This window comes from Toxorhynchites rutilus, chromosome 2 (assembly GCF_029784135.1).
Source record: "Toxorhynchites rutilus septentrionalis strain SRP chromosome 2, ASM2978413v1, whole genome shotgun sequence".
In the NCBI taxonomy this organism is placed as follows: domain Eukaryota; kingdom Metazoa; phylum Arthropoda; class Insecta; order Diptera; family Culicidae; genus Toxorhynchites; species Toxorhynchites rutilus.
Genome location: NC_073745.1, coordinates 160,812,665 through 160,838,280, shown reverse-complemented (window position 1 = coordinate 160,838,280; position 25,616 = coordinate 160,812,665). Strand labels below are relative to the sequence as shown.

General features: G+C 37.8%; 1 protein-coding gene across 1 annotated transcript; it reads left to right on the top strand.

The window, feature by feature from the left end:
• The first annotated feature begins 1,874 nt into the window (after positions 1 to 1,874).
• LOC129769248 (uncharacterized) lies at positions 1,875 to 19,692 on the top strand. The gene is made up of 2 exons (XM_055771368.1): positions 1,875 to 2,312; positions 18,793 to 19,692. Exons 1-2 carry the CDS (start codon positions 2,281 to 2,283, stop codon positions 19,463 to 19,465), a joined length of 705 nt encoding a protein of 234 aa, XP_055627343.1. The 5' UTR covers positions 1,875 to 2,280; the 3' UTR covers positions 19,466 to 19,692.
• The last annotated feature ends 5,924 nt before the right edge of the window (positions 19,693 to 25,616 follow it).

The window sequence follows — 25,616 nt, the reverse complement described above, 5'->3', positions numbered from 1 at the left end:
AACTTCTTAAAACAAAACATCGTTTCATGGTTGAAACAGAAACTAATTTCATGACATTTTTAATTAAGCTAGAAAATAATAATTTGTCACATAATGTTAATTAGAATTCTCGCATGACAATAAAATAAACAAATAAACGAATAAAACCAGCTACGTGAATGACTGTAAACAAGTGTTGTATTGGAAGACCCGACAAACTATTGTCGCTAATTTTGGCTCATGTTGAACACTTTCTCATAAGGACGCAAACCACTAATTCATGTTCGTTTTATAGTTGTCATTTACGCGGATTAGCGCTTCTGGCGCGGACACACACACAAGCGCGCACATACGACGACGATTAAGTGGGTTTCTGGTAATTAAAACTAATGTCCCAATATAAATCATCTGAGGTCGTTAGAGACGAAACTACATCATGTTTGAGCTTAGTTCTTCACATTATGAAAGGTCTACAAAAAGATTAGCATTGGTGGAAGGAATGTATTCTTGGGAACGATGCATGATACAGACAAAAATAACTCATAAAATTCCGATGAAACATTTTTTTTCAAATCGATCAACTCTCCAGGTAATTAAACTACCCGACCGATAAGCATAATAGTTTACCATTGAACACAGTAGCGAAGTATGCAAATCTGTTCCGTAACTGGTTCTGTAATTAATTCTAGCGAAGAACGCAAAATGTATGCGTTTACTGCTTTTGGACGACGTGGGGGGAAGCAATTCATGCAACTAAACGATGATTTTTATGATTACTTCTAGACGAAATATCAGAAAAACGCCAACATTGGGATCGTTCAACTTCTAGCGTGTGATTTTAGAAACGAAAAAGCCGCATCATAAACTTTGGATATTCTTTGCGTTTAACTGCTAGGGCAATAAACAAATCTCTTCGATTGATTCGATCTCATGCAATTCAGCAGCTTTCAAGATGTCAACGCCCTGAGGCGTTCACTCGTTCAAAAAAAAACACTTTGACCCATTCAGTTCAGTATTTTTATCATTCTCATTCTCGAGACCTATTTCCACCTATATTAACGCATGGACAAAACGCGCCACGATTAGGTATTTTAGAACAGTTGGGTTTCGTCTAATGTTAATGGTTAGTAATGGATTAACGCAGCGAGAAACTCAGCGCAAGCAACGGTACCAACAAACAAACATGTCACGCAAATACTTAATAGCATCTTCTTCGATTCATGTCCCCACGTTTTGTTTTTTTTTTATCATAAATCACTGCTACTCCACTGTCGGATTTCGTTTGAATCATTCTTTTCCTGTCTGAATGTTTGTTAAATATTTCAAAGTTTAAACTTTTTCAGATCCATAATGAAAAACAAACATTATTCCAAAAAAGTGTATTTGGCAAAGTCAAAATCAATAATTGTGTGTTTTTACTGATGAATTTTATTAGAGTGGTATACCAGAATAGTTGCCAAATTTAGTTCTTCTCTATAATCATCTAACCGTAATTAAATAATAAAGAATCAACGAGAGCACTTTTTCAACCGGATATCATAAATGAAAATTTGGACCAGTAGCTGATAAACACCTAAAACCATTGTTCTCAAAGAATGAATAAGATTAAATCAGTTCCTACAATTAATCATTTCATTTTCGTAGCAAAGTTCTCACCAACAAATCGCGAGGCTTCGCGAATGTTTTAATCACCCATCGGTCAGTGGGGTCCGCTGCCCTGTTGTCTTAAGCTGTGTCTGAGTACAGTTGGAAAGAATATTACGGATGGTGCTTCGCGCTGGAGCGCTTCCCGGCAGAATCAAACTTGTTGATTCGGAAATTCTTTCGCACATGCTACATTTTAACGCCGCTTACGCCGCTTGGTTCGCACCAAAGCACAGTTTGGGCTCCAGATGCTCATTCTGGCGTGAACCTCGGACCGGAGAACATCTAGAATCAATAACAGCAACAACAGTCATTATCAGTGTGCTCCTACGTGGTGGATGGACCGGTGTTGACGAAGACTAAGAAAGAAAATAACCAATTTCATCATTATGCTGGAGGAAGAATAAGACATTGCAGAACCGATATGTGTACTATATAAAACAAAACTGTTAAGAAGAGCTTTAATTCATTACAGTTTTGCGATTCGTGGCGATAACTTGTGTTCGTGGCATTGAAATAAAGCAATTGGTGCAGTGATTACATCGATATGGGACTGATAAACTAAATGTTCGTATTTGCTTTCAATGAAAAAAACGCTTAGGAAGTGCATCAATTGCAACAATTGGTGAAATTGTGTTGACATTTGCTGGTTATCGAATGCAGAATCTTGGAATTATGTGGCACTTGAAGTGAGTGAATGAATTGTTTATAATATATCGCTTAGATCCAGCATTTTGGAAGAAATAATCGAACTTCACATGCTTTGTCGTAAATAAGGACGGTAATCGACTGCAATTTGCCATTCAATGTAGACTTAAAGCAGCAGAGGACAGGAAAGATCGTACATTGGCCTAATTGAACGATTATCAGCATGCCCGCATATAACTTTTTTATGGATTTGCGTTATGGTCCAGAACCGATAATCACAGTAATTACCGTTGTCAAGATGGGAATGCGAGTTATTTCAGAACCAGAGTTGCACGCGAGAAGCAGGCAGAATTGCGCGTAAATATCTTGCTAGTATGATGTGACGTGATTGAAAACTTGATATTCTGAAGATTACGACTGGGTCTGTCAGAACATCCTGTTCATTATGTTGAACCATGAATTTATCGACCGAGGTCAAGGATAGTTTTATGTATTCAATAAATATAAAGTATTCATTTATGTCTTGATACCGTTTAGAGAATTATCAGAAGATTGTCGGTCTTTTGTAGTTTACAAGTAGAAGTTGTGGAGACGATCTGGCGTAGAGGTAACATCCATACCTCTCACGCAGAGATCACGAGTTCAATTCTCACTCCCGACATCCTTCCAAAAATGGAAGTAAAGTGACGAACCAACCGAAATGTGTTGAAAATCACTATAATATAGAGAAAAAAAAGTAGAAGTTAAATGCTTATGAAATCAACATATTCAATTTTTATTTCACTTCATAAATACACTAGACATACACTTTATACACTAAAATCTGGTCGTGTAAGACTTTGATTTGGAGCAATTTTACACCAAATCAGCCGAAAAACAGCATATTTAGATGCGACCCTCTTCGATTTTATTGAAACTTGATATATATTATGGAAGCTACCTAAAATCACAATTATCATTGTCATATGACCTATTTAAATTATGACTGATTTTTTCAAGGGCGTATTCAAAAAAATTGATCTTTCTCTCAAAATTCGTGATTCAAAATCCAGATGTGTAATTGAAATGTTTGACAAGGTTGTTGAAAAATTGGAAAATGTGCTGTGGAAAAATCTTACTCTAAAGTTTAATTTAATATTGAAAACTTTTATATCTCAAAACACAACCCATCTCCCATCGATTTCGTTTTGGATATTTTATTGTAAAACCAATTTAACAAAGTTTGACATATACTGGTGCCATGGTGAACTCACCAAAATGGAGATATGATTTTTTCGAAATTTATGAAATACTTTATGAAATTTATTTAAGAAAACTAACATAAAAAATGGAATCTACATGAAAAACAATATACAACGTTTTATTCTAGGACTAATCATTCTAAAGATATAATTATTTTTTTATACTAAAAATAATGTTAGTGAAATTTCTATACGATGTCGGAATCTTTTCCAGCACAAAGTATCCAGAGATGAATGTTTAAAAAAAAAATCTTCATTTTGATGAGTTTAACACGGCATCACTATATGTCAAACTTTGTTAAATTGGAAGGGCTTTACATTAAAAATATGAAAAAAGGGGGGGGGGAAGCGTTGGTTTCGAAATATTAATGTTTTCAATATAAAATTCAATTTTTGAGTAAGATTGTTTAACAGTGCATTCAAAATGTTTTTTTTTCTTGAATAATTCATTACTTTTCCAATAACTTTGACAAACATTATATTTTAATCATACATCTTGGCTTTGAATTATGATTTTTTAAATTAAAGATCAAACATTTTGAATACGTCCTTTCAAAATATCAGTCATATGATAATGAAAATTGAGGTTTCAAGAAGTTTCCATCATAAGTGCCAAGTTTCAAAAAAATCAAAGAGGATCGGATTTGTGGCGGCTGATTTGGAGTGGAATTGCTCTATGTTGTGTTATTACAGAAAAATGTCGGAGGAACATTTTTTTTTTTGTTTTTTTCTCAATATTTCTGTGAACTGAGCCAACATTTCTGGAACGTAACCATTAACAGAGATATCCGTTGTTGAATAAAAAATCAACAGAAACGTAGGACTACTACACATAGGACTGTCAATTTAAATATATTGTTTTTAATTTTCATTTGTTCGATTTTTTAAAATGATAATGAGACTTGTGCGTGAAGTCATCTCCAAAGAAAAAATCCACAAATTGTACTATGCATCACTTTTCGCAGAACGGCAACAGAAAAACCGAACCGAATTAATTATGTGGTAGTTTCGGAGGTGATACCAACCTCAGGGGAACAAATTTTCACTTTTAACTCTCAAGCGAAGCTTTGGGGTTCTCCGTAGCCACATTGGTTGCGTGTTCGCTTAGTAAGCGATCGATAGTGAGTTCAAACCACAGGGCCCTCATTGACCATATTTGTGTTGTTACAGAATAAATACGTCCACGCAACAATCATCAGCGATGGAGATCGATCCACGGTCGAAATAAGATCGATTCATCCATACAACTGCTCTGCTCTGCAAGACACATCGGGCTGCTGTTCTATAAATAACTCAACAATGATCAATCAACTGTCTCCGCTGTCCGGTCTAACTGGATAATGGAAGAACAGAAGGAAAACTCTTACGCCTAAATGGCTACTGTGTAAATGTGAACCATATGCACCATATGGTATAGGAGGGAATACTTTAACGCCGAAAAATGGCAACTGTGTAATATGCTTAAGGTGAAGGTGGAAGCTGGCCACAAATGGCTGCCACAATGGCGCTCATTTATTTCATCTCCCCCCCTCACCCTTCGCCCGAAAATCAATAATTTTGCGAAACTTGTGTAGGGAGGCTATTAACTCCCTACACAAGTTAAAATCAAAGCCCTCTGCAATTCCGTTAAATAGTCTAAGCAGACCGGATACACTATCGTACGTCGTATAATTTGTACGCCGGACCGGTATCCGCAGGAAATTTTGGTTTCGCAGACTTCTTGGGGGCACTTTTAGGTGGAATGAGCTGAGCAATGTGGGTTCTCGCCGTCAGGACATCAGATACAATCATAGCACGGGCGACATTGCGGCGAGCTGCCAAGATGTCTAAATTGATTAGACGTCATCTACTTTCATAGCTGGGTAGCCGGAACGGATCCCTCCACGACAAACATCGAAGAAAAAAACGCACAAATCTGCGCTGTACAGCTTCAATTCTGTCGACACCATTTATGTAGTATGGACTCCAAACTTGACAACCCTACTCAAGAGTCGAACGCAGCAGCGAGCAGTATAAAGACTTCAAGCAATAGATGTTATTGAAATCTCTACCGATTCGGATCAAAAGCTTCTAGAAGCTTTGCCAACAATATATGACATGTGCTGCTGGAACGATAGTTTGCTGTCTAGAAACACACCTAGATCTTTGACACAATTAGTTCTCTCGATGGAAGTAGCCAAGAATTTATAGTCGAACAAGATCGGTTCCTTTTTTCTTGTATAAGTAATAATGGCACATTTACTTAGGTTCACCTTCATGCGATTAACACTAGACCATTCGGCAAAGCTGTTCAACTGTTATTGAAGTAGGCAAGCATCGGCAGTCGAATTGATTAGGAAGTAAGTTTTCACATCGTCGGCGAATGACGAATGGCGAAGATTCATTTAAAATTGACGTCGTTGTAGTATAGGAGGAAAACCAACGGCTCCAGGTGCTGCCTTGAGGAATTCCAGATGGAACATCGAATTCGCGTGAGGAATGGTCACCAATCTTTACTGCTAGCTGACGATAGGTTCAATAGGTTCAGTCTGAAAGCTGTTGGGTTCGCACTAACATGTATCACGGGTACACAACTATACTATCCGTCAAGTTGTGAGTATTATTTTGAAAAATCTAAAATTGAAAGCTATGAAAATGAAAATTTTGCTGTTTTTATTGTCGTACTAGCTGATCTGGCAAACTTCGTCCCGCCCAAAATTTATTTGTTGTTATCAATACCTTCAAACAACCACGTTTTCTTACTAAGCGCACGTTCATGGGTCCAACCGCAGAATTGTTGAATGATAGAATAAAGACAGCCCTAAATAAATAAATCGGACAATTCCTTCCTCGAGCTTTGCTTTTCCATTCAGCGATCCATTTTTATTTATGTAGATAGAAGAAGATATAAGAGATCGCTTTATCATACTAAAATTCATTTCCACTTTCAAACAAAAATCAATTTCGTTAGCGCAAACATCAAATGAACTAACAACGCTTGTCACTATGTAATTGTAGAACAACATATGGGAAATGAATTTTCCGAATTCTCCCGTTTTCCTTCAGAGTTTTCCGAAAATTTTCAATTGTCATGTTCGGTTGAAATATGTGTAATATTTTTATGGGACCCCTCTCCATTCCAGAGAAGTCATACAATCATACATCATACAATCATACAAATTGGCTCATTTGCTTGATGAGTTCTCGAGTTATGCAGAAGTTTATGTTTCATTTGTATGGCAGCCCTCTTCCCCTTAGAGAGAGGGTACGTATGTGGAACCACCATAGAAACATTTATTGATCCCTCAAACCTCCATATGCCAAATTTGGATCTATTGGCTTGATTAGTTCTCGAGTTATGCAGAAATTTGTGTTTCATTTGTATGGTAGCCTTCACTTAGAGAGAAGGAAAGGGGTATCTAACCACTATAGAAACATTAATTGCACCCTAAAACCTCCACATGCTAAATTTGGTTCCATTTGCTTGATTAGTTCCCATGTTCATTTTTAGACACTGTGCTAACGTAAGAACTGCTGTACACACACAACACGCGGACATCGTCCCGTAGATGGGCAGTATCGAGCCCGAAACCGGTCGACTAAAAAGGTAAATTTACCATCCTTTTTATGTTTGTAAGAACCATAAGTGTTGTGTCCTGTCGCGTTCCACGTGTTGTGTGTGTTACCATGTTATGTACAAATTTCTGTTTCATTTGTATGGCAGCCCTCCCTTAGAAGGGGGCGGGGTCTTGAACTATCATCAGAACTTTCCTCTGCCCCTAAAACCTCTACATACCAATTTTCGCGCCGATTGGTTCAGTAATTTCCGAGTCCATAAGAATCAGAAAGACAGAAAGAGAGACATTTTCATAGATATAGATTACTGGAATCGAAATCCAATTCGGATTCTAATTCTTTAGGGTATATTCGCGTTAACGGCATTAAGCTTCGTGTGCTTTCATTGGGTGACGAAAACGGTTACGGATTTCCAGGTGGAATAATCATATTTCAAAAATGAAAATCACGAATGAAAATTTACTACTTTTTTATTTTTCAAATGAAATAACACATTTGTTTGGGAATTGGGAAAACATCCGAACGAAAACTTATTCTGATAATGACTTTATATAAGGTTGGGGAAAAAGAAATGTCGTATTTCTGATCGAAATTTGACGCTTTATTTAACATACTTAAAATTATCCAATTTAAGTTAAATATGCGCCGTTTTGTTCGCAAACTTGTTGCCATTTAGAAGGCAACTTCACCATCTTCTTCAAAAATGGGTCGAGTTCGTTCCGTTTCAGCACTGCATCGCAGGCGTTGATTCGGTCTAAAGATTTTTTTGCGTCAACTCGTGTGGCACCCATACATCCAGCTTTTTTTTGAATCCAATCTACTGCAAATGGTTCCAAACGGTTTTATGGTCTATACCCAGTTCCTGGCCAATCGAGCAAGTGCTCACATGCTGGTCTACTTGGATGATTTGAACGATTTTTGATCGGTTTCCACGACGATTGGCATACCATTACGGGGTGTATCTTCGACAGCCAGAACGAAATCGATCAAACCAACGCTATGCTGTGCGAATCGTTACAGTATCGGGTCCATAAACTACACGAGTTTTTTCGGCCGCCTTCGTTGCAGTTTTACCTCGCAGGTAGTAAAAACGTAAAATATGGTGAATTTCTTGCTTGGTGGACTCCATCTTTGACGCGCTATAACTTGAGACTAAAAAGAACAATCACAACACTGTTAAAACGACACTTGTAGCACAAATTGTCGTCTTTAAATAGCCGTATAGTATGACCCGATGGGATAAGCACAACTCAAGATATGTTTAAGTGTTGCCATATATTGACAATATACGACATTTCTTTTTCCCCAACCCAATATTATAATGGTAAGCCTTCATGGGAATAACAAGAAAAATTTGGGAAAATAGTTAAGTAAATGTCAGGATTACATGACAAATAACATGAAGTAGATATTTTCATTCAAATTTTAACTATTTAAAACAGCCTTCGGCTCTGCTAATCTGGTAGAGAATAATTTCCCTCAAAGCACGATTGTCACCACCAGACGTGGAACAACTCAGACTATGTAACGCACACTAACAAATCGCCTCATTCGTGAACCCGCAAACGCTTCTTTATTACAAAGTTAGTTTGGAACTAACCCAGGTTCAGAAACGAATTCGCTAATAACGGGTGTTAAATAAAAAATGAGAATTTTTTCAATCACATATAAAAAAAAATTTTTTTTCATCGATTTCAGTATTTTTTATTAATAACATAATGTATTTTCTTCAAAAAAATGTTAGTGAATATTTGAGTAAGGGCCGTGGTCTGCTGTTCGACGCAACTTTGTCGCGATGCTCTCACAAGAACGTTGTACGGCACTTACGTCCATTTTCCGGATACAATTCCGAATTCTTGTAGTCAGTTGCTTCGTGTCCTTGGCCCTCCAATTGTTTTTATACACTAGGGCTCTGAGTGAGTCAAAGAAATCCTCTATTGGGCGGCACTGGAGCAAGTTTGTTGGGTTACGATCTTTCGGCAGGAACGGTATCTTTTTCTCCTCAAGATACGCCAGCGTCTTCTTGGCGTAATGGGAAGACGCCTTGTCCGGCCAGAAGACGTACTTCCCATCCGCGTGATGCTCGTTCAGGAACGGCAGCAGGATTTTATCGAGGCACTCTTCTCGATAGATTTGTTGGTTGATTGCCAGACCGCTCGGCTTAATCCAAGGCTTTGAAATGCCCCGGTCGGAAATGGCGATGTGCAACATAACCTTTTTTTCAAACTTGTGCTTGAACTTGTATTTCACTTCAGGCGGTGTGGATGACTTGTCGCTGGAGTAGTAATTATCATTTCCTGGAATATGCGTTTTGGACAGCGGAAAATAGCTTTCGTCGTCCAGAACGAAAGACGTCCCGCGGTATTTTTTGGTCATCCACCGACACTGTGATTTAACCGTCTCAATCTGCTCCTCCGTGTACTCCAGCGACCTCGTCTTCTTCCTGCAGACGATTCCTTCCATTTTGAGGGTCCGATGGATCAAAACGTGGGAGCAGCCATATTTCCGACAGGCGTCTCGCAGGCTGGTTGCGTCCTTGTTGTCAAACAGCTTCTTTAACGATGTCTTCCTCTGCTTCGTCATTATCGTCACCGGACGACCACTTCCGACCTTCCGCTCTACGTTCAGGGAACCCATGATACGATATACCGTACCGACAGGTACATTTTCTTCCTTAAAATGTGCCGCCGTGAACTTTTTTCCTTGCTGGAAATGCGTTTCGTAGAACCGTACAATGCATTCGCGAAGCACGTGCTGTTTCGACGCCATCTTTGCTTTGACTGAATTCAAACTAGCAAAACCAAACACGCCTACTGTTTCTAGGGAGCCCAAAGAGCAATTTTCTTCGAGAAAGAAAATTTCACGCTCTTTATTTGAGTTACTGAAAGGTATTGAAAAAATTCTCATTTTTTATTTAACACCCGTTAGTCGGGTAACGAAAAACTGTCGTTTGGTGTGAGATGCGCATAAACCGAGCTAACTGCGGTTGGATGGTTCTGGCTAAGCACACTGTGGAAATTGAAAAACACAAGTTTTTGGAGTTCAAATTTTCTCTTTATATTTCACTCATTACACAACATTTGGTAATCACTTTGTCGTTGGCGGTTAGGAAAATAACTGGGATGATGAATCACGTTGTGCGTTGCTTTTATGTTTGTCGGAAGTTGGTGGGGTGATTATCCTGTCGGCTCCACTCGGCTCGCTCGGGTGCTGTTCGTTTGTAATGTTGCTACTTATTTCATCTCGCTCTCGCACGTTGCGGGATGATACGATGGAATGAAATGGAGAACAATTGCTCCGGGTAGTGAATGGTTGCTGACAAAATGGAGGACAGGTATATGTCTTGTCGTCCATCAGAATGCAGTGGGTGGGATTATCAAGAACACGCTCATAAAGTTTTCGAGCCCTCGTTTTAGCACGATGTTGCTGTTCAGGATGTTGCTGTTGTTTGGGTACTTTTTGCATATAGGTTTTCAAATCATGTCTCATCTTAATCCGTTAGATCACGCTGGTACCAGAATTCGTGGCCAAGTCACGAATAGAGACATATCGATGAAGAGACAGAATTTGAATAAAACTCACGACTTTCTGGTCCAATCCGGGGTTACTAGAACCGGGTTTACGTCCCCTTCTTGGCAGATCCTCCAGGGAACACGCATTGTAATTTTTTCAATCATTCGTTTCACAGTCCCCGGGCAAATTTTGTTCCTTTTCGCGATTTGTTTGTATGTTGCACCTTTCTAGGTGCACCAAATGTGCTAAACTTTCCTTTTAGTTTCCATTTAAATTCGCGGTATTTTGAAAACAAACATTACAAACGAAAACAAATGACCCGCTGTTATATTTTTGGACAAGCAAACAAAACATGCTCCCCTTTATTCCGCGCGTGATAGATAGCTAAGTTTATCACCTTACTTTTGAGCTACTATTTGACACCAGAATCGATAACAAATGAGGACACGACTTTAAATCTCTCCTAGTGATGAACTATAGTCACACCATTCGCCTACGGGAATGCAGTGACTTGAGCCATCTCACGTCATTCGCCGCGCGGAATAAAGGGGCTGTGAATACACGTTCAAAAAATGCACCCGTTTGTGAATAATAATGTATCAAATGTAAAAGAAAAACACTCACGGCTATTACCCCCACCCACCACACGCAGTATATCTGGAATCATCCAAAATGTAAAGGGTGTGTCACATCAAATTGCATCACGGAAAAAACGCTGTAGAAATTCGCCCAGGAGACCGATCCTTTTGAAAATTTTAGACAGTAAAATAAAAACTATTAAACAACTTTTGGCATTTTCGTTTTATTCATACTTCGAGCCCAAGCCCGTATTCTCGCACCTTCCTCTTTACCCCGTCCATAAGGTTCTGTACAACGTCAGGTTGTAGTTTTTTTTAACAGAAATCCATTTTCTCTTGAAGTCCGCCTCCGATTTGACAACTTTTGGGTTCTTCCGGAGGGCCTGCTTCATAATCGCCCAATATTTCTCTATTGGGCGAAGCTCCGGCGCGTTGGGCAGGTTCATTTCCTTTGGCACGAAGGTGACCCCGTTGGCTTCGTACCACTCCAACACGTCCTTTGAATAGTGGCACGAAGCGAGATCCGGCCAGAAGATGGTCGGGCCCTCGTGTTGCTTCAATAGTGGTAGTAAGCGCTTCTGTAGGCACTCCTTAAGGTAAACCTGCCCGTTTACCGTGCCGGTCATCACGAAGGGGGCGCTCCGCTTTCCGCAAGAGCAGATCGCTTGCCACACCATGTACTTTTTGGCAAACTTGGATAGTTTCTGCTTGCGAATTTCCTCCGGAACGCTGAATTTGTCCTCTGCGGAGAAGAACAACAGGCCCGGCAGCTGACGAAAGTCCGCTTTGACGTAGGTTTCATCGTCCATTACCAGGCAATGCGGCTTCGTCAGCATTTCGGTGTACAGCTTCCGGGCTCGCGTCTTCTCCACCATGTTTTGCCTTTCGTCGCGGTTAGGAGCCTTCTGAACCTTGTATGTACGCAGGCCCTCCCGCTGCTTGGTCCGCTGGACGAATGAACTTGACAAATTCAGCTTATTGGCGACATCCCGGACCGAACTTCTCGGATCACGTCTAAACTGCTTAACTACGCGCTTGTGATCTTTTTCACTGACGGAGCATCCATTTTTGCCGTTCTTCACCTTCCGGTCGATGGTTAGGTTCTCGAAGTATCATTTTAGTACTCTGCTGACCGTGGATTGGACGATTCCCAGAATCTTACCGATGTCCCGATGTGACAACTCCGGATTCTCGAAATGAGTGCACAGGATTAATTCACGACGCTCTTTTTCGTTCGACGGCATTTTTCCAAATTTACGAAAAATTGACAGTGAAGCATGGCCAACGTGATCTATACACTCTTATCTGATTATAAGCGAAAGCTGAAGATATAATTCCTAAAAATTAAATTTCTACAGCGTTTTTTCCGTGATGCAATTTGATGTGACACACCCTTTATAGTACAGATTGGAGCTGTGCCTTTGAACGATGAAAGAATAGAATGAAACTGGCTGAATTATAATATTGGGCGATAACAAACTTATTAAAAACAACTCGCGCATAATAAAACTTCTCTAATACTGATAGTGCTGAGAGTTCAATGATACTAAGCATCAAAGATGAGACACAAATTGGCTGATGAAACTAGAAAAATATGATTAACGACTATCGCACTACTACTGTGTTTGAAATTCACTCACGAATGATAAACACATGTCTGAACGAATACGACCAATTAAAATACTAAAACCAGAACGAATATGTAAGACAGCTGCTGACAGCCAGAAACATATCTATTCAGAAACTTATTTTAAGAGTAATGGCATCACTCGATTCGATTCGGCTATCTCGGAAGTCTTGTCGGCGACAAATTTATGGGATTATGTTTCGCATAGCGGAAAAAATGACATAAAGATGTAAATAAACGCTAACGTGGTTTTGATTAAAAAAAATAATCAAGAAAAGTAAATATATATATATATATATATATATATATATATATATATATATATATATATATATATATATATATATATTATACGTGTAATTAATGCACAGTAAGTTCATCACGTTTCCACACGCAGTGAATGTTTTCTAAATAATTGCGCGCTGAAAAATAATGAAGCATTCAGAAAAAAAAATCAGAAAAAGTTACTGCATCAACCTATCATCCGACTAGACTGATTGAAATCTATGTTCATTTGAGATTTACCACGGCGGAAAATCTCTGATCATGTCTCCCTCTCGAAAAAATTAAAAAATGAGAGGCTTAGTATGAAAGGGGTGTAAGTGACTTGATCGATTTCTCTCCATCATCTTTTTCTTTAGTAAATAACTCAACTGCAAAACTGCAATTTGAGTTTGCTATGGAATCCGATAGATGAGGCTCTGACCTATCTTCCACATTGTCAAATATAGCTGGGAATGAGTTTGCAGCTAAGTTATGACCGAAAGAGAGAGTCGACGTAGAGAAATCGATGATGTCACTTACACCCTTTCATTTTGAGCCCCTCGCATTATACATTGATGGACATCATATATTACGTTCAAATGTAATCGCCTCACTGAGGAATAAACCGACGAAAAATAAAACAGTAAAAAATGTTTCAATTAGAAGTTCTATTTCATGTTAACCATATCATAAGATTTTTTCACTCGGTACAATAAAACTGCATTCATTGCCCTTAGCTTAAACTGACCAGACGTCCCGCGTTACGCGGAACATTTCTTTTCAACAAAATGTCCCGCGTAGGATTACGTCCCGCGAATCGTCCCGCATTTGGCAAAAGGAACGAAAATGTCCCGCGATATCAATATATTTCAGTATTACAATTTGTTCATGTTGATTTTCTTAAACGGATGAACCTCAAAATAAAACTTGTATTTGTCAGACTGTTCAAGAGCGCTTCCAATGCATTCAACGATTAATACGTTGAGCTGGTTTCATCGCACCGACAGTGGACTTTTAGTTTAGACAGTGTCAACAGGACACGACAGCAACAAAATCGGAAAATTATTTTTATAAAGATTTTGTAAATATTTATTTTTAAGATTTTTAAAAAGATTTATAATGATTTTAATAAAAGTCCCCTATTGATCCGCAGGGACCAACGTGAGTCAAACGAAAAGTTCATCTTTGGTCCTCTAGCTCGGTCAGGGCTTAACGTGTTAAATAAGCCGGAAGAAGTGTATGCTGGACAGGCAGAGGCAGGGTTGTTTGATGAAGTATCGCAAATGAACCAAATGTTGGCCAGAACCTCAATCATGGCTGATGAAAAGATGTATGTTGACATGTTCTTTTACCTTTCCGTGGCTTTGGTAGTCAGCTATCTCTCCATTTTGGCTATTCGCTTAAAAGTTTTCTATAGGCCGCAGCTGGGGTATGTTGGGAAGGTTGGCGGTCTACGCGACAATGTTTATCTCCAGCCGATCCATTATCCATTCTCCAGTGATCTTTTGTCATAATGGGCTGACCCCCGTTTCGGTATAAAGACCACATCATCTTCGCAAGTTTCGGCAAGCATTTCGTACTCGTTCCCCGTTCACCATATGACTCGAAAGAAGAGCGGCTTGGACATTCCCTTCTCGTCTGTCAGAGAAGGACTTTCTTCGAGAACTTGATGTGGATGATATATTCGACGTCATCGCTTACCTGGGGAATGTAAAGTACCTGGTCCCCGGCCATTCGTTGAATTCTAGCATCAAACACGTCTCGTCTTCCATTATGAGCACGGAAAGCCAGCACCTGAAGCTACTCCTTCTGGGTGATTGCCTGCTGCTCAGATACTGTCGGTCTCGTCTGACGCTTCCGCATAAAACTGTCCATTTTGGCCAGATTCTCCTTCACCGTTTGGCCGGTTGTTTCGATCTTCCGGCCTAAGGAGCGACAGGGAGAGGATGTAGTAAATACCAGATCGGCTATACCTGGCGGACACAAAGTGCCTCAGGATGTCCAACTCCTTTGCTGTGGGGTGAACCTGATAGTATGAAAAAATCATGAAGTTGCTTGACAGTGCTACTGTTGCTTATCAACAGCCTTGAATAATTTTTGTTGTAGGCTTAATAAACGTAATATTCAAGGAAAATTTGTTCCATTAAATTATTTTTTGTAGTTTTTTTTTCATCGCCTTCCGAAAATAGTCCATTTTTCTAATGCATACATTAACACTGTATTGGATGAATAATCGATTGAAATTTTTGAACATTCGGTAATTTGGAGAAAATTGTTGAATTTAATCGTGCTTGTCAGCTGAAATGCCCTAACTGAGCCAGTGATTTTCAGGCGTAAACAAAATCTAAACCACCGAAAAATCACAACTGAATGACGATTAGAAAGACATAATACAGATCAGGTTTAATTGCAAGGACACATGTTAAGTGTTTCACGAATAAATGAGACTCGCTAAACTATGGTTTATTTTCACATAACGTATATACATAACGTTTTGCTTTTTGTCTCCCGCGTTAGATCTTTGACCATCTGGTCACTTTACCTTAGGTAGTAATAGGTTTTATTTCGCCAGTATCTTCACATCTTCTCACCCGCCATCGTTCGTTACTACTGCCATGAGAATATCCCGCGTCCCTGAACTTCAACATCGCTTTTGTTTTATTTGAGAAAAATAGAGGAAAAGGCGGCTGGTCACTTAGGCGATATGCAGCATCATCATTAGTGGTAATTCTCATATAGATTAAGGGAAGAAAATGAAGTTAATGAGTTAAAGAGTTCCGTCCAGGAAGTGTTTCAAATTTAATTTTATTTTTCACTAGCGATGAACAAAAACAGAACTAATAAAATGAACTTTTTTCTGAAAGAACAATAAAGCACCTTAGACGAACAATCATACTAATTGCGCCTGGTTAAAAAGTTTAGCAAACATGCAGAAAACAGAACTATCTGTTATATATTTTTTGTTTGGTCATTCACTTATCGTGTCAACAATTATATTGATTTGAAAATGAGTGAAATTTCTAAGAAATACGCTATGTAATTCTTTTTTTATTTACTTATTTACTTACAAACATCAACAGAACGCAGTAGTTATATGTTCGATGTTTTTCTGGAAATTTTAATGTCAAAAATCTCTCTCTCTCTCTCTCCCTCTCTCCCTCTCTCTCTCTCTCTCTCTCTCTCTCTCTCTTTTTCTGAAAGAACAATAAAGCACCTTAGACGAACAATCATACAAATTGCGCCTGGTTAAAAAGTTTGGCAAACATGCAGAAAACAGAACTATCTGTTATATATTTTTTGTTTGGTCATTCACTTATCGTGTCAACAATTATATTGATTTGAAAATTAGTGAAATTTCTAAGAAATACGCTATGTAATTCTTTTTTTTATTTACTTATTTACTTACAAACATCAACAGGCTTGTTATAACTGCACCAATGAAAACTAATTCTAAAATAATACTACTAACTATATAAGTAAATATTAAACGACGAACGAGAAAGATGATAATCAAAACACGAACTACAAAGATAGAACACATGACACATACTGTTTACGGGTACATGGTGGACGTACTTTGTTCGAGATGGTGAAAGGTACAAATAGTTTCGGGTACGCAAATTGCGACGACTAATATCGAAGTTCATTACGTAGAGTAATTTTTACTTCAGAAGAGGCAAATGGCTAGCAGAAATATGCAGAAAATGTTGTGCAGTTTAATTCAAGGATACTGCAAGTGAACGCAGAACGCAGTAGTTATATGTTCGATGTTTTTCTGGAAATTCTCTCTCTCTCTCTCTCTCTCTCTCTCTCTCTCTCGCTCTCTCTCTCTCTCTCTCTCTCTCTCTCTCTCTCTCTCTCTCTCTCTCTCTCTCTCTCTCTCTCTCTCTCTCTCTCTCTCTCTCTCTCTCTTCTCTCTCTCTCTCTCTCTCTCTCTCTCTCTCTCTCTCTCTCTCTCTCTCTCTCTCTCTCTCTCTCTCTCTCTCTCTCTCTTGATATCGTTATATTAGGAAGGACATTTTCTAATTTGCATGGAATTACTGGGGAAAAAAGGTACTTCCTTTTTAAAAAATGCAACTTGTATGTAAAAAAAAATTTTTCTTACCCCACAAAGTTTTACGTAATAATTTGATTCGCGCAATTCTTCGTATTTGCTGATGGAACCTAGATTCCAACCTAGATTCGAGAATTTTTACAAACATTCTGGTCATTGTTGTCACGAAAACACGTACACGCAATAGGCCAAACAATGGATTAAAAGGAACGAAAGAAATATTTTTTTCCAAATTGCTTTTCCACTAGAAAATTATTTGTTTATCCCATTCATGAATTGTCTTAGCTTCCTTTAATATTTTTTTTGGTGAACAGAAAATATAAAAAAAAATATTACAAGATATTACTAATATTGTAAATATTACTTCTCGTCAAAAACTGTTGAAGGTATTTTTATTCCGTCCATTGAGTCGAGGTTTTTACTCAATTACCTTACTTTTTTTTAGAATTTGACAGGGACCTGTGATAATCTGGAGATGCAATATCGGGCTTAGCTGGTACCTAAGACTTTTTTATATCTGTGTCGTGTTGTGAATAAGACATGAAGTTTGCCGTTACCTTGATGGAAGACGACGCCTATCGCTTTGACTAATTCTGGAATATTGTCCTGGATCGCTGCCTTTCAGCGAGCATTATTTGTAGCAATCTATCGACTGTTTGCTTGGTAGAAGCTCATAATACAAAATTCCTTTTCAATCCCATCAGACATAGAGAATGATTTCTTTCTAGGACCAGTTTTAGGGGTGGTGGTTAATTTAGCTTGCCCCAAGTTTATGGTTCAATGTGATCAACGTAAATGATCGATTTTCATTACTTGTCACGGTTTGCTTCAAAACAGCATTTCGTTGCGTTTATGGAGCGAGTTGCAGATGGAGATGCAATCCATCGAAGGTTTCTCGGTCAAATTGTGTACAACCCACATCGTAACGATTATATGAATGAATTCAACTTCGTGATCAATTGCGAAACATTATCCAGGAACGCAATTCAAATTTTAAATATGTGTGTTTGAATATGCATGAGAATATTACACATTCTTGTACGGGTTTTGAATCATCTATACTTATATTTTATACATATAGAATCTGTCAAATTTCTGTAGATCTATCATTGTTTTCGTTAGAAATGAGTATGCGGTTGATAAGCAGTATATTAAAGAGTGAGATATAGGTATTTCAGAAAAGGCTCTCACCCTTTATATAAAAAAAGGATGATTGCTTGAACTCTGTTTTGGCCTGATGTAACATGGTGGTATTACGCCTGAAAAGTGTTGAATAGCTGTGGTCAACATTGTGAATATTGTAGCAAAAGAGATGATTTTTATTCGTTATATTTATTATTATTTTATTGGTTGAGATTCATAAGCCAAATATTGTCATAATTAAATTCTGAGTGTAGGTAAGATCGAGAATCCACATGTTCAAGTCGCAAGATTTTTTTTTTAATTTTGAGATTCAACCCAATCTATAAAAAAACTAATACCGATTCCATTTCATTTGAAAAATAATATTTATTTTTCAATAGTTTCAATCATTTGAAATTACAAGGTCAACAAAATGTTTGGAGCGCAAATAATTGCATCAAAAAGTTAATGACAACTAGGCTAGTTAAGAAAATGAAATTTTTATTATACTATGTACTAAATATGCCTACTACATTCTAATATCAACTCCTGTTTTAACGCTTTCAGATACCTTACGATAGAAGTCATCTTCTTTTGCTTGGCAAAACAGAGCGTGGCGCAGTTTAAAATACTTGGTATCACATCCGGAAGGACAAACAATGACAGTCGCGAGGTCACGTTAATTCAAATCAATCCCTTGCATGAAAACACATCAGACATGGTTAAACACAGATCGCAGGGATACGTACCAGTGCAAAATGATAATAGTACCAGCAAACCAAAACCAATAACCGAAACCACAATTATCGTCGAAAATCAACCAAGTAAAATAATTAAACTTCAAATAATAAATGACACTGTCGCTAGCAACACTAGTACTAGAGAAGCGAAATTGCAATATGACAAACGTCGCACCGACAATAGCATTATAAATATAACCCCATTGAAGATCACCTCATCTTCTGCCAATAGACTGACATCTTATCACCGCCGAAGAGCTACCAGTTCCATCAAACTCGCCGGTGATTCCGAATTATTCTACATACATAAACCATCAACATCCGCACCTTTCCGGAAACACGACCTCCCAAAAACGAACGACATTGCTGCGGATTTTGTAAATCAGCGATACAAACGCAGAAAATTCAAATCCAGATGCCGCTGCGAACGTATTTGGAACTGCTCACGAATTCAAATGTCCGTTGGTCGGTGTGCGCCTGATTACTTCATGTGTTGTTGATTGATAACAATAAAATGGCTGCACTCGAACAATTTGAATTAGTTTAAGAAATGTATTTATGACTATTTATTGAAGAAAACTCATTCTACTAGGACATACATTCCAACTGTACAATAAATTAATAACAACAATCCATAAGAATAATGGATGATGCTCGGTATAAACAACGGAAGCAATTTATTTGTTTTCCTTTCGTCTAAATCTAGGCGTATAATAACATAAAGTCATTCCATCGTTTTCATCACGCTGAAAGAAACGCCATCTTCACTTAGAAAATTTTGTTCGGTATCAGTGTCTTTCAGAGCAAAGAAAATATTTAATTTCATATGAGAGCGATGAGGTACATATGGAGGTAGAGCAGTAGGCGAAGTGTATCTGTATTGGCAAACAAAATATCGTGTCGTAATTAATTGCATTCAATATGGAATGTATATGGAAGAAACAAAACAATGTTGAAAGTACTCACGGTTGCTTGATAATTTGAGCTAAAATTCTCATGAAATCATTCAACTGGTTGTTTTTTAACAGATTACAATTATATTTCCATTATTCATGTGGTAAAAAGGTCCAGAGAGCAGTCGTATGCTTAGTTCTCGAAAGCAGTACCATTTTCGGTGAAATTTTGATTAATGGACGATTATTATCTCACAACATACACACCGACACTGAGAGCCTTCGAAACAACAACTTCATAACGGTAAAATAATGAAACTTCGTTTGTTTCTATGAACGTGGGGGAGTGAAAATGGCACATGGAAATATCACTTCTATCTTCATTACCTTTTTTTCCAGGACATTGATATGAGAGGATTAAGGAAATCTTCACATTTACCAATGCCGAGAAAGACTCAAGTGCTCATGTGAAATATTCTTAATATATTAGTTGCTCATGTCGCGTATCTTTTCCGATATGATGTCAATCAGTTACCTCTTTCGACATTATTTAAGCCGTTAGTATCTGTAACGTAGCACTACATTTAAAACGAAGTATAGGGTGTACAATGAAAATTATAAAATCGTACATATAATTATGGACCAATCGGAACGTGGGATTTTTTACTAGGTAACGCTTCACGTTTTCCAATTTTTCTATAGTTATTATAATTTTCCTTATTGCAATAAATGTACAGGTAAACTTCGATATAACGTACATTTCACTTTCAAAATTGTACGTTGTATCGAATTGTACGTTATATCGAAGCATAATAAAGTACTCACAAACGTAGTCTATAATACATTATTGTGTTGCTGTTTTAGTGAAGATAATGAATAACTTCAATCAGAAGACGAAGCCAGCCTTTCTCATGATATTTTCCTGCGTACTATTGATTAAAGCATGATTCATTTAGAATCCGGAATCACAAAACCAGCTGTATTTCGGGATTGATTGAAAGTACAAAACTTGTTTTAGCATCACAATACAGATAATTCATTGTTCTATCAGAAAAAAATATTGAAAAAAATTTTCCTTTACACTTTGGAAATATGTACGTTATATCGAGGTAAAATGTACGTTATATCGAGTGACGTTATATCGAGGGTACGTTATAATGAGGGTACGTTATATCGAAGTTTCCCTGTATTTAAAATTGGAAAATGTATGATGTATAAGCATTCAAATTTATTCAATTTTGTTACATGTATAAGTTTTATATTTTACGCCCCATGCATTCATATACCATTACTTATTTAGTTATCCATAATTATAGTACAATGAAACATATGAGTATTATAGTATCGATGTTGCTATAATATGACGCTAACGCGCAATTGGCGATCTAACGTACAAATCTACACCTAGGCGGCGCTGCGGTGAAAGTGATGATGGTTTTAATTTTTGCCATGTGAGCTTATGGAAGGTTTGTAGTTCTTTCCATAAATTACAATGTTATAATCATAAAAGATTATTTGATTGCGATGAGTTTGTAAGAAATTTAATTCTGCGCAATTTTATATATAACATGTTATTTATTTACCTCTTTCAGTAGTGAAAACTATAAAAATGTTGACAATGGTTGAATTAAAGAAGGAAATTCGAGAGCACAATCAAACGTTTGCGTTAACGTAAACGATCGGTGAGACATCTGGATTTTGTTTTTGAACTAAGGAAATGATGCAAAGGTAACCTAAAACTCGAAAACCAATCACGTATATTTTACTTCCGGGCTTTCCAAGGTAGTTCTCACATGCAGGAATCGTGCATTTTTCTACTTGTGTTTGATTGTGCTCTCGAATTTCCTTCTTTAATTCAACCATTGTCAACATTTTTATAGTTTTCACTACTGAAAGAGGTAAATAAATAACATGTTATATATAAAATTGCGCAGAATTAAATTTCTTACAAACTCATCGCAATCAAATAATCTTTTATGATTATAACATTGTAATTTGTGGAAAGAACTACAAACCTTCCATAAGCTCACATGGCAAAATTTTAAACCAGCATCACTTTCACCGCAGCGCTGCCTTGGTGGAGATTTGTACGTTAGATCGCCAATTAGCAAGTGAACATTCACTTGTTCAATATATATATATAGGTGGGAAGGTGGTGATATGGTATTCAAAATTTCGGAACGCGATTGACCATTACGATTGCTTGCCAATATTGATCAAAATCTTTCTTTAAATGATGATTTTTTAAAATGATGATGGTCTCTCCTCATTCCCCTGCAAAGGTTTGACCGGGACTAGTTAACTTATTGATAATAAAAAAATACGGTACAGTAGAACCTCGATTATCCGCGAGCGGATGATCCGCGGTGCGGATAAATCCTTAAACCTTCCCGGAATTTGTCTGTTAGCGATAGGCTCATGTACTTTTGTTTTGGCCATGTCTTTCACATTATCTGACAACTGGTTTACACGACCTTCTAGATAGATAGTTTATTGATTTCTGTATTGATAAAAACTGGTTTTCATGCTGAAATACTTCCTTTTCGTGTTTGAAACTCAGTCCTTTATTACATTATCTGCGATTTTCGTTATTCGCGTATTTATATTTTACATCAATTAACCAGTATTCTAATAATATTGTAAAACAAAACGAACTAGTTATCTCTCAGACATAGACTACTAACGAAAGAACAATTTGAGCCATTATCTGAACGTATTTATTCCATGGCATGTCAAGAGAATTTCCAACCCGGAAAGACCCTAGACCGATCGGGAATTGAATCCAATACCTATGTCAGTATTAGCCAAGAATCTACAAGGGAAATATCAACGAAATGGTTCAGAGTACCGAATGAGTTACATAAATACTTGTCTGCATTTTCAACGTTTTTGATTCGAAAAGGTACGCTGACGTAAGTGTAAGTACGAAAAATTGTAAACAAGCAACGTCCTCAACTCACCTCTTTAAAACTAATGCCGTTTTCCAAAAAGATATGCACACTGATATTCAACAATAGGCGAACCAGCCCAGGAAGCTGAAAGTCTCTCAAATAAAGAATAAAAAATATATATTCAACAAATCTATGTGTCCTTTTTATTTTTTTAGAAACAAAACAAGAATTTCATAAATAAAATATGGTTTATTTTTGGATGTCGAAATATGACTCAAATAAATATTATCAAATAAATATCTTTAGGAGCTCTCTTGTTGCGGGATCAATGAATGCGCTGCAGTAAAGATACGGGGCTCAACGTGTTAAAGATATCCGCCCCATCGTAAACCGCAAATTTTTAATTAATTTCAACTCTGATAAGCCTCTTCACAAGATGCCACAGAAAAGTACACGGTTAGAAACAGCTTCAAATTCACTGTAAAAGTTGGAACCGTTTTATGGAAGTCCCACTTCATGATGAACTGTAACACATACAATGTAATCTCATTAATGATATCCTTAGAATTAATTCCAGCGGCCTCTAAATGGCGTGAAATGAAAAAGGTGTCCTGGTACCTCTAGTAAAAAGTTGCATTTCCGAAGCTTCGTAGTCTCCAGTTTTCCAAATCGACTTTTTCAGTTCGCTGTAAGGTACTCATAACATGTGTCGAGCTTGAATTGCTTCAAAAATTTGGGCTTCTTCTTTAGACGATTTCGACCGTTCCTGTAATTCCCGATGAAAATGACCAATGTACTCCAATATTCCCTCTTCTATCGTTGAACCGGGTGCGGAAGATCATTCGCCTGGTTTGCTCATTTTATCTTATCTAAAAGTATCTTAGAAATTCTCATTTCAGTAGCAATTATTTATCAATGGACTTAATAAAACCTTCTAAATAACCATTTCGACTAGACTGTTCTTTTCAACAGCGAGAACAATTACCTGTGTATTGAGTCTGGTCACAACGTTACTCAAAAATGGTCCTTTGGTTAGCAAATATTCTGAGCTAGATCTACTTCATGCAGTACAACGCATTTCTCAGCGATCAGTTGAAGCTGCGAAAAACGAGTGAACAAATTAAACAGCTCTAATAATGTCACACACTGTAGATTCTTAGCGAAATCATGTTGTCCCAAGCCCAAAAAGTTATCTAAAATAAATAGTTAGTTATGGTATTCTAAGAAAAATTTTCGTTTACTTGTGAAGCACAAGTGGACATTGCTCATAACACATTTATTATGTGGTCGGTGTTAAGTCAGACCGGACCATATTTGACAGTTCTTTTTTCATTCGTTCAGAAACACATTTGCTGTGACATTCAGCAAAAAAATATCGATTCAATAATAGTTGAACAATCGATAACGATTTTTGTAGAAGGGAAAAATATTTCCCTTGGGCGTGAAAGGGTTAAAGTAATACTTAAGGACACAAATAATGTTAATTTTGTCATCTTCTAATCCGGATATCATGAACGAAATTTCCAGAAGAGGAAAGCGCACGTTCAGAAGCCAATGATGTTGGGCGTACAGTACGAAGAGCGTCGAATAACATTTTCACGTATTTGCCTTTGACGCCCTCTGTACGAAAACTCGTGTCTGAAGGTTTTCATCAATCCATTTATAGTCGTTGAGATTGGGTTGAATGTTGATACCTTTGATTGTTGCAATCGTGGTTCACGTTTTTCCTTGATGCTTAACTGTTTTGCAGTCTCGGCAACGTCCAGTCTGGCTCTTGTTGTCTAGCTACTGAATCAATACCATAATCTTCAAATTTCGTCAAGTCACGAACGATTTCAAATGCTTGATCATTGCAGTTCGACTTTTGATAGAAGACGATGAAGTCATCAATAATTGTATCCCGACCACGAGCAGAATGATTATTCATATAGACGAATAAATCTGCAAATACGAAAAGTTTCTCTGCAGTCCTTTCCATCAGGACTTCAGACAGCTGTTCCGAAATTGCTGATGGTTGCTCCGATAGCTGTTCTATCATAAATTGTAATCCAACGTCAACTTCATAAAGGGTGCAGGTCATCCGACATAGTTCAACAGCGACCAGAACTGGTTTGGGGGCATCAACCAATTCCTTTATCGCTGAAGCTTACCCTGTGCTTCGTTTTCAAATCGGGCAGCGATTTTTGAACTGAGGTTCGGAGATCGCCGTTTTTTTTCCAAAATATATATTTTTATAAAGGCTCATATGGCGTTAGCCTCACGGGGCCCGGAGTTCAATACAATTTTTCTTATTATCTATGTTAGTAATATGTAACCGATTACTCGCGGTTGGCTCGAGGTTAGTATTACAAGTGTTTTCGTAATTGGGATGTTGCTGTCTCCAATGCCCTGTACGTGTGCCCGACACGGGATACTTCCTATTGGGATGCAGCTGACCATTAATCAGCAACGCCCCCCTAGTCTGTACCTCATATCTAGCGTGGTGCGTCTTTCTCGACTCGAGGAATCCAGGATAGAATGGTCACTAGCCGGCGCAATCATCAGTTCGTGTAGAGTTGTCATGAGCGGTACAACCTTTGGCTCTTGTTGAATGATCAGTGGACTGCACAACCTTTGGCCCGTGTGTCTGTAAAGAGTGTGTGTATGTATTGCCGCGAATAAGTAAAAGTTTATCGATCGGATAGGAGGGATATGAAACGGGGACACAACGAAGGAAACATCATTAAACGTTGACATCGGCGTTTCTGAGGAACAGGTATAGATGAAGCAGAAGATCAGGATAACGGCTACCTAAGATATCCCGGACGGGGATATCCGATTGTCTGCCTTGTGCTCTTAGTGCTCTAGAGAGCTGAGAGCGAGCAGCA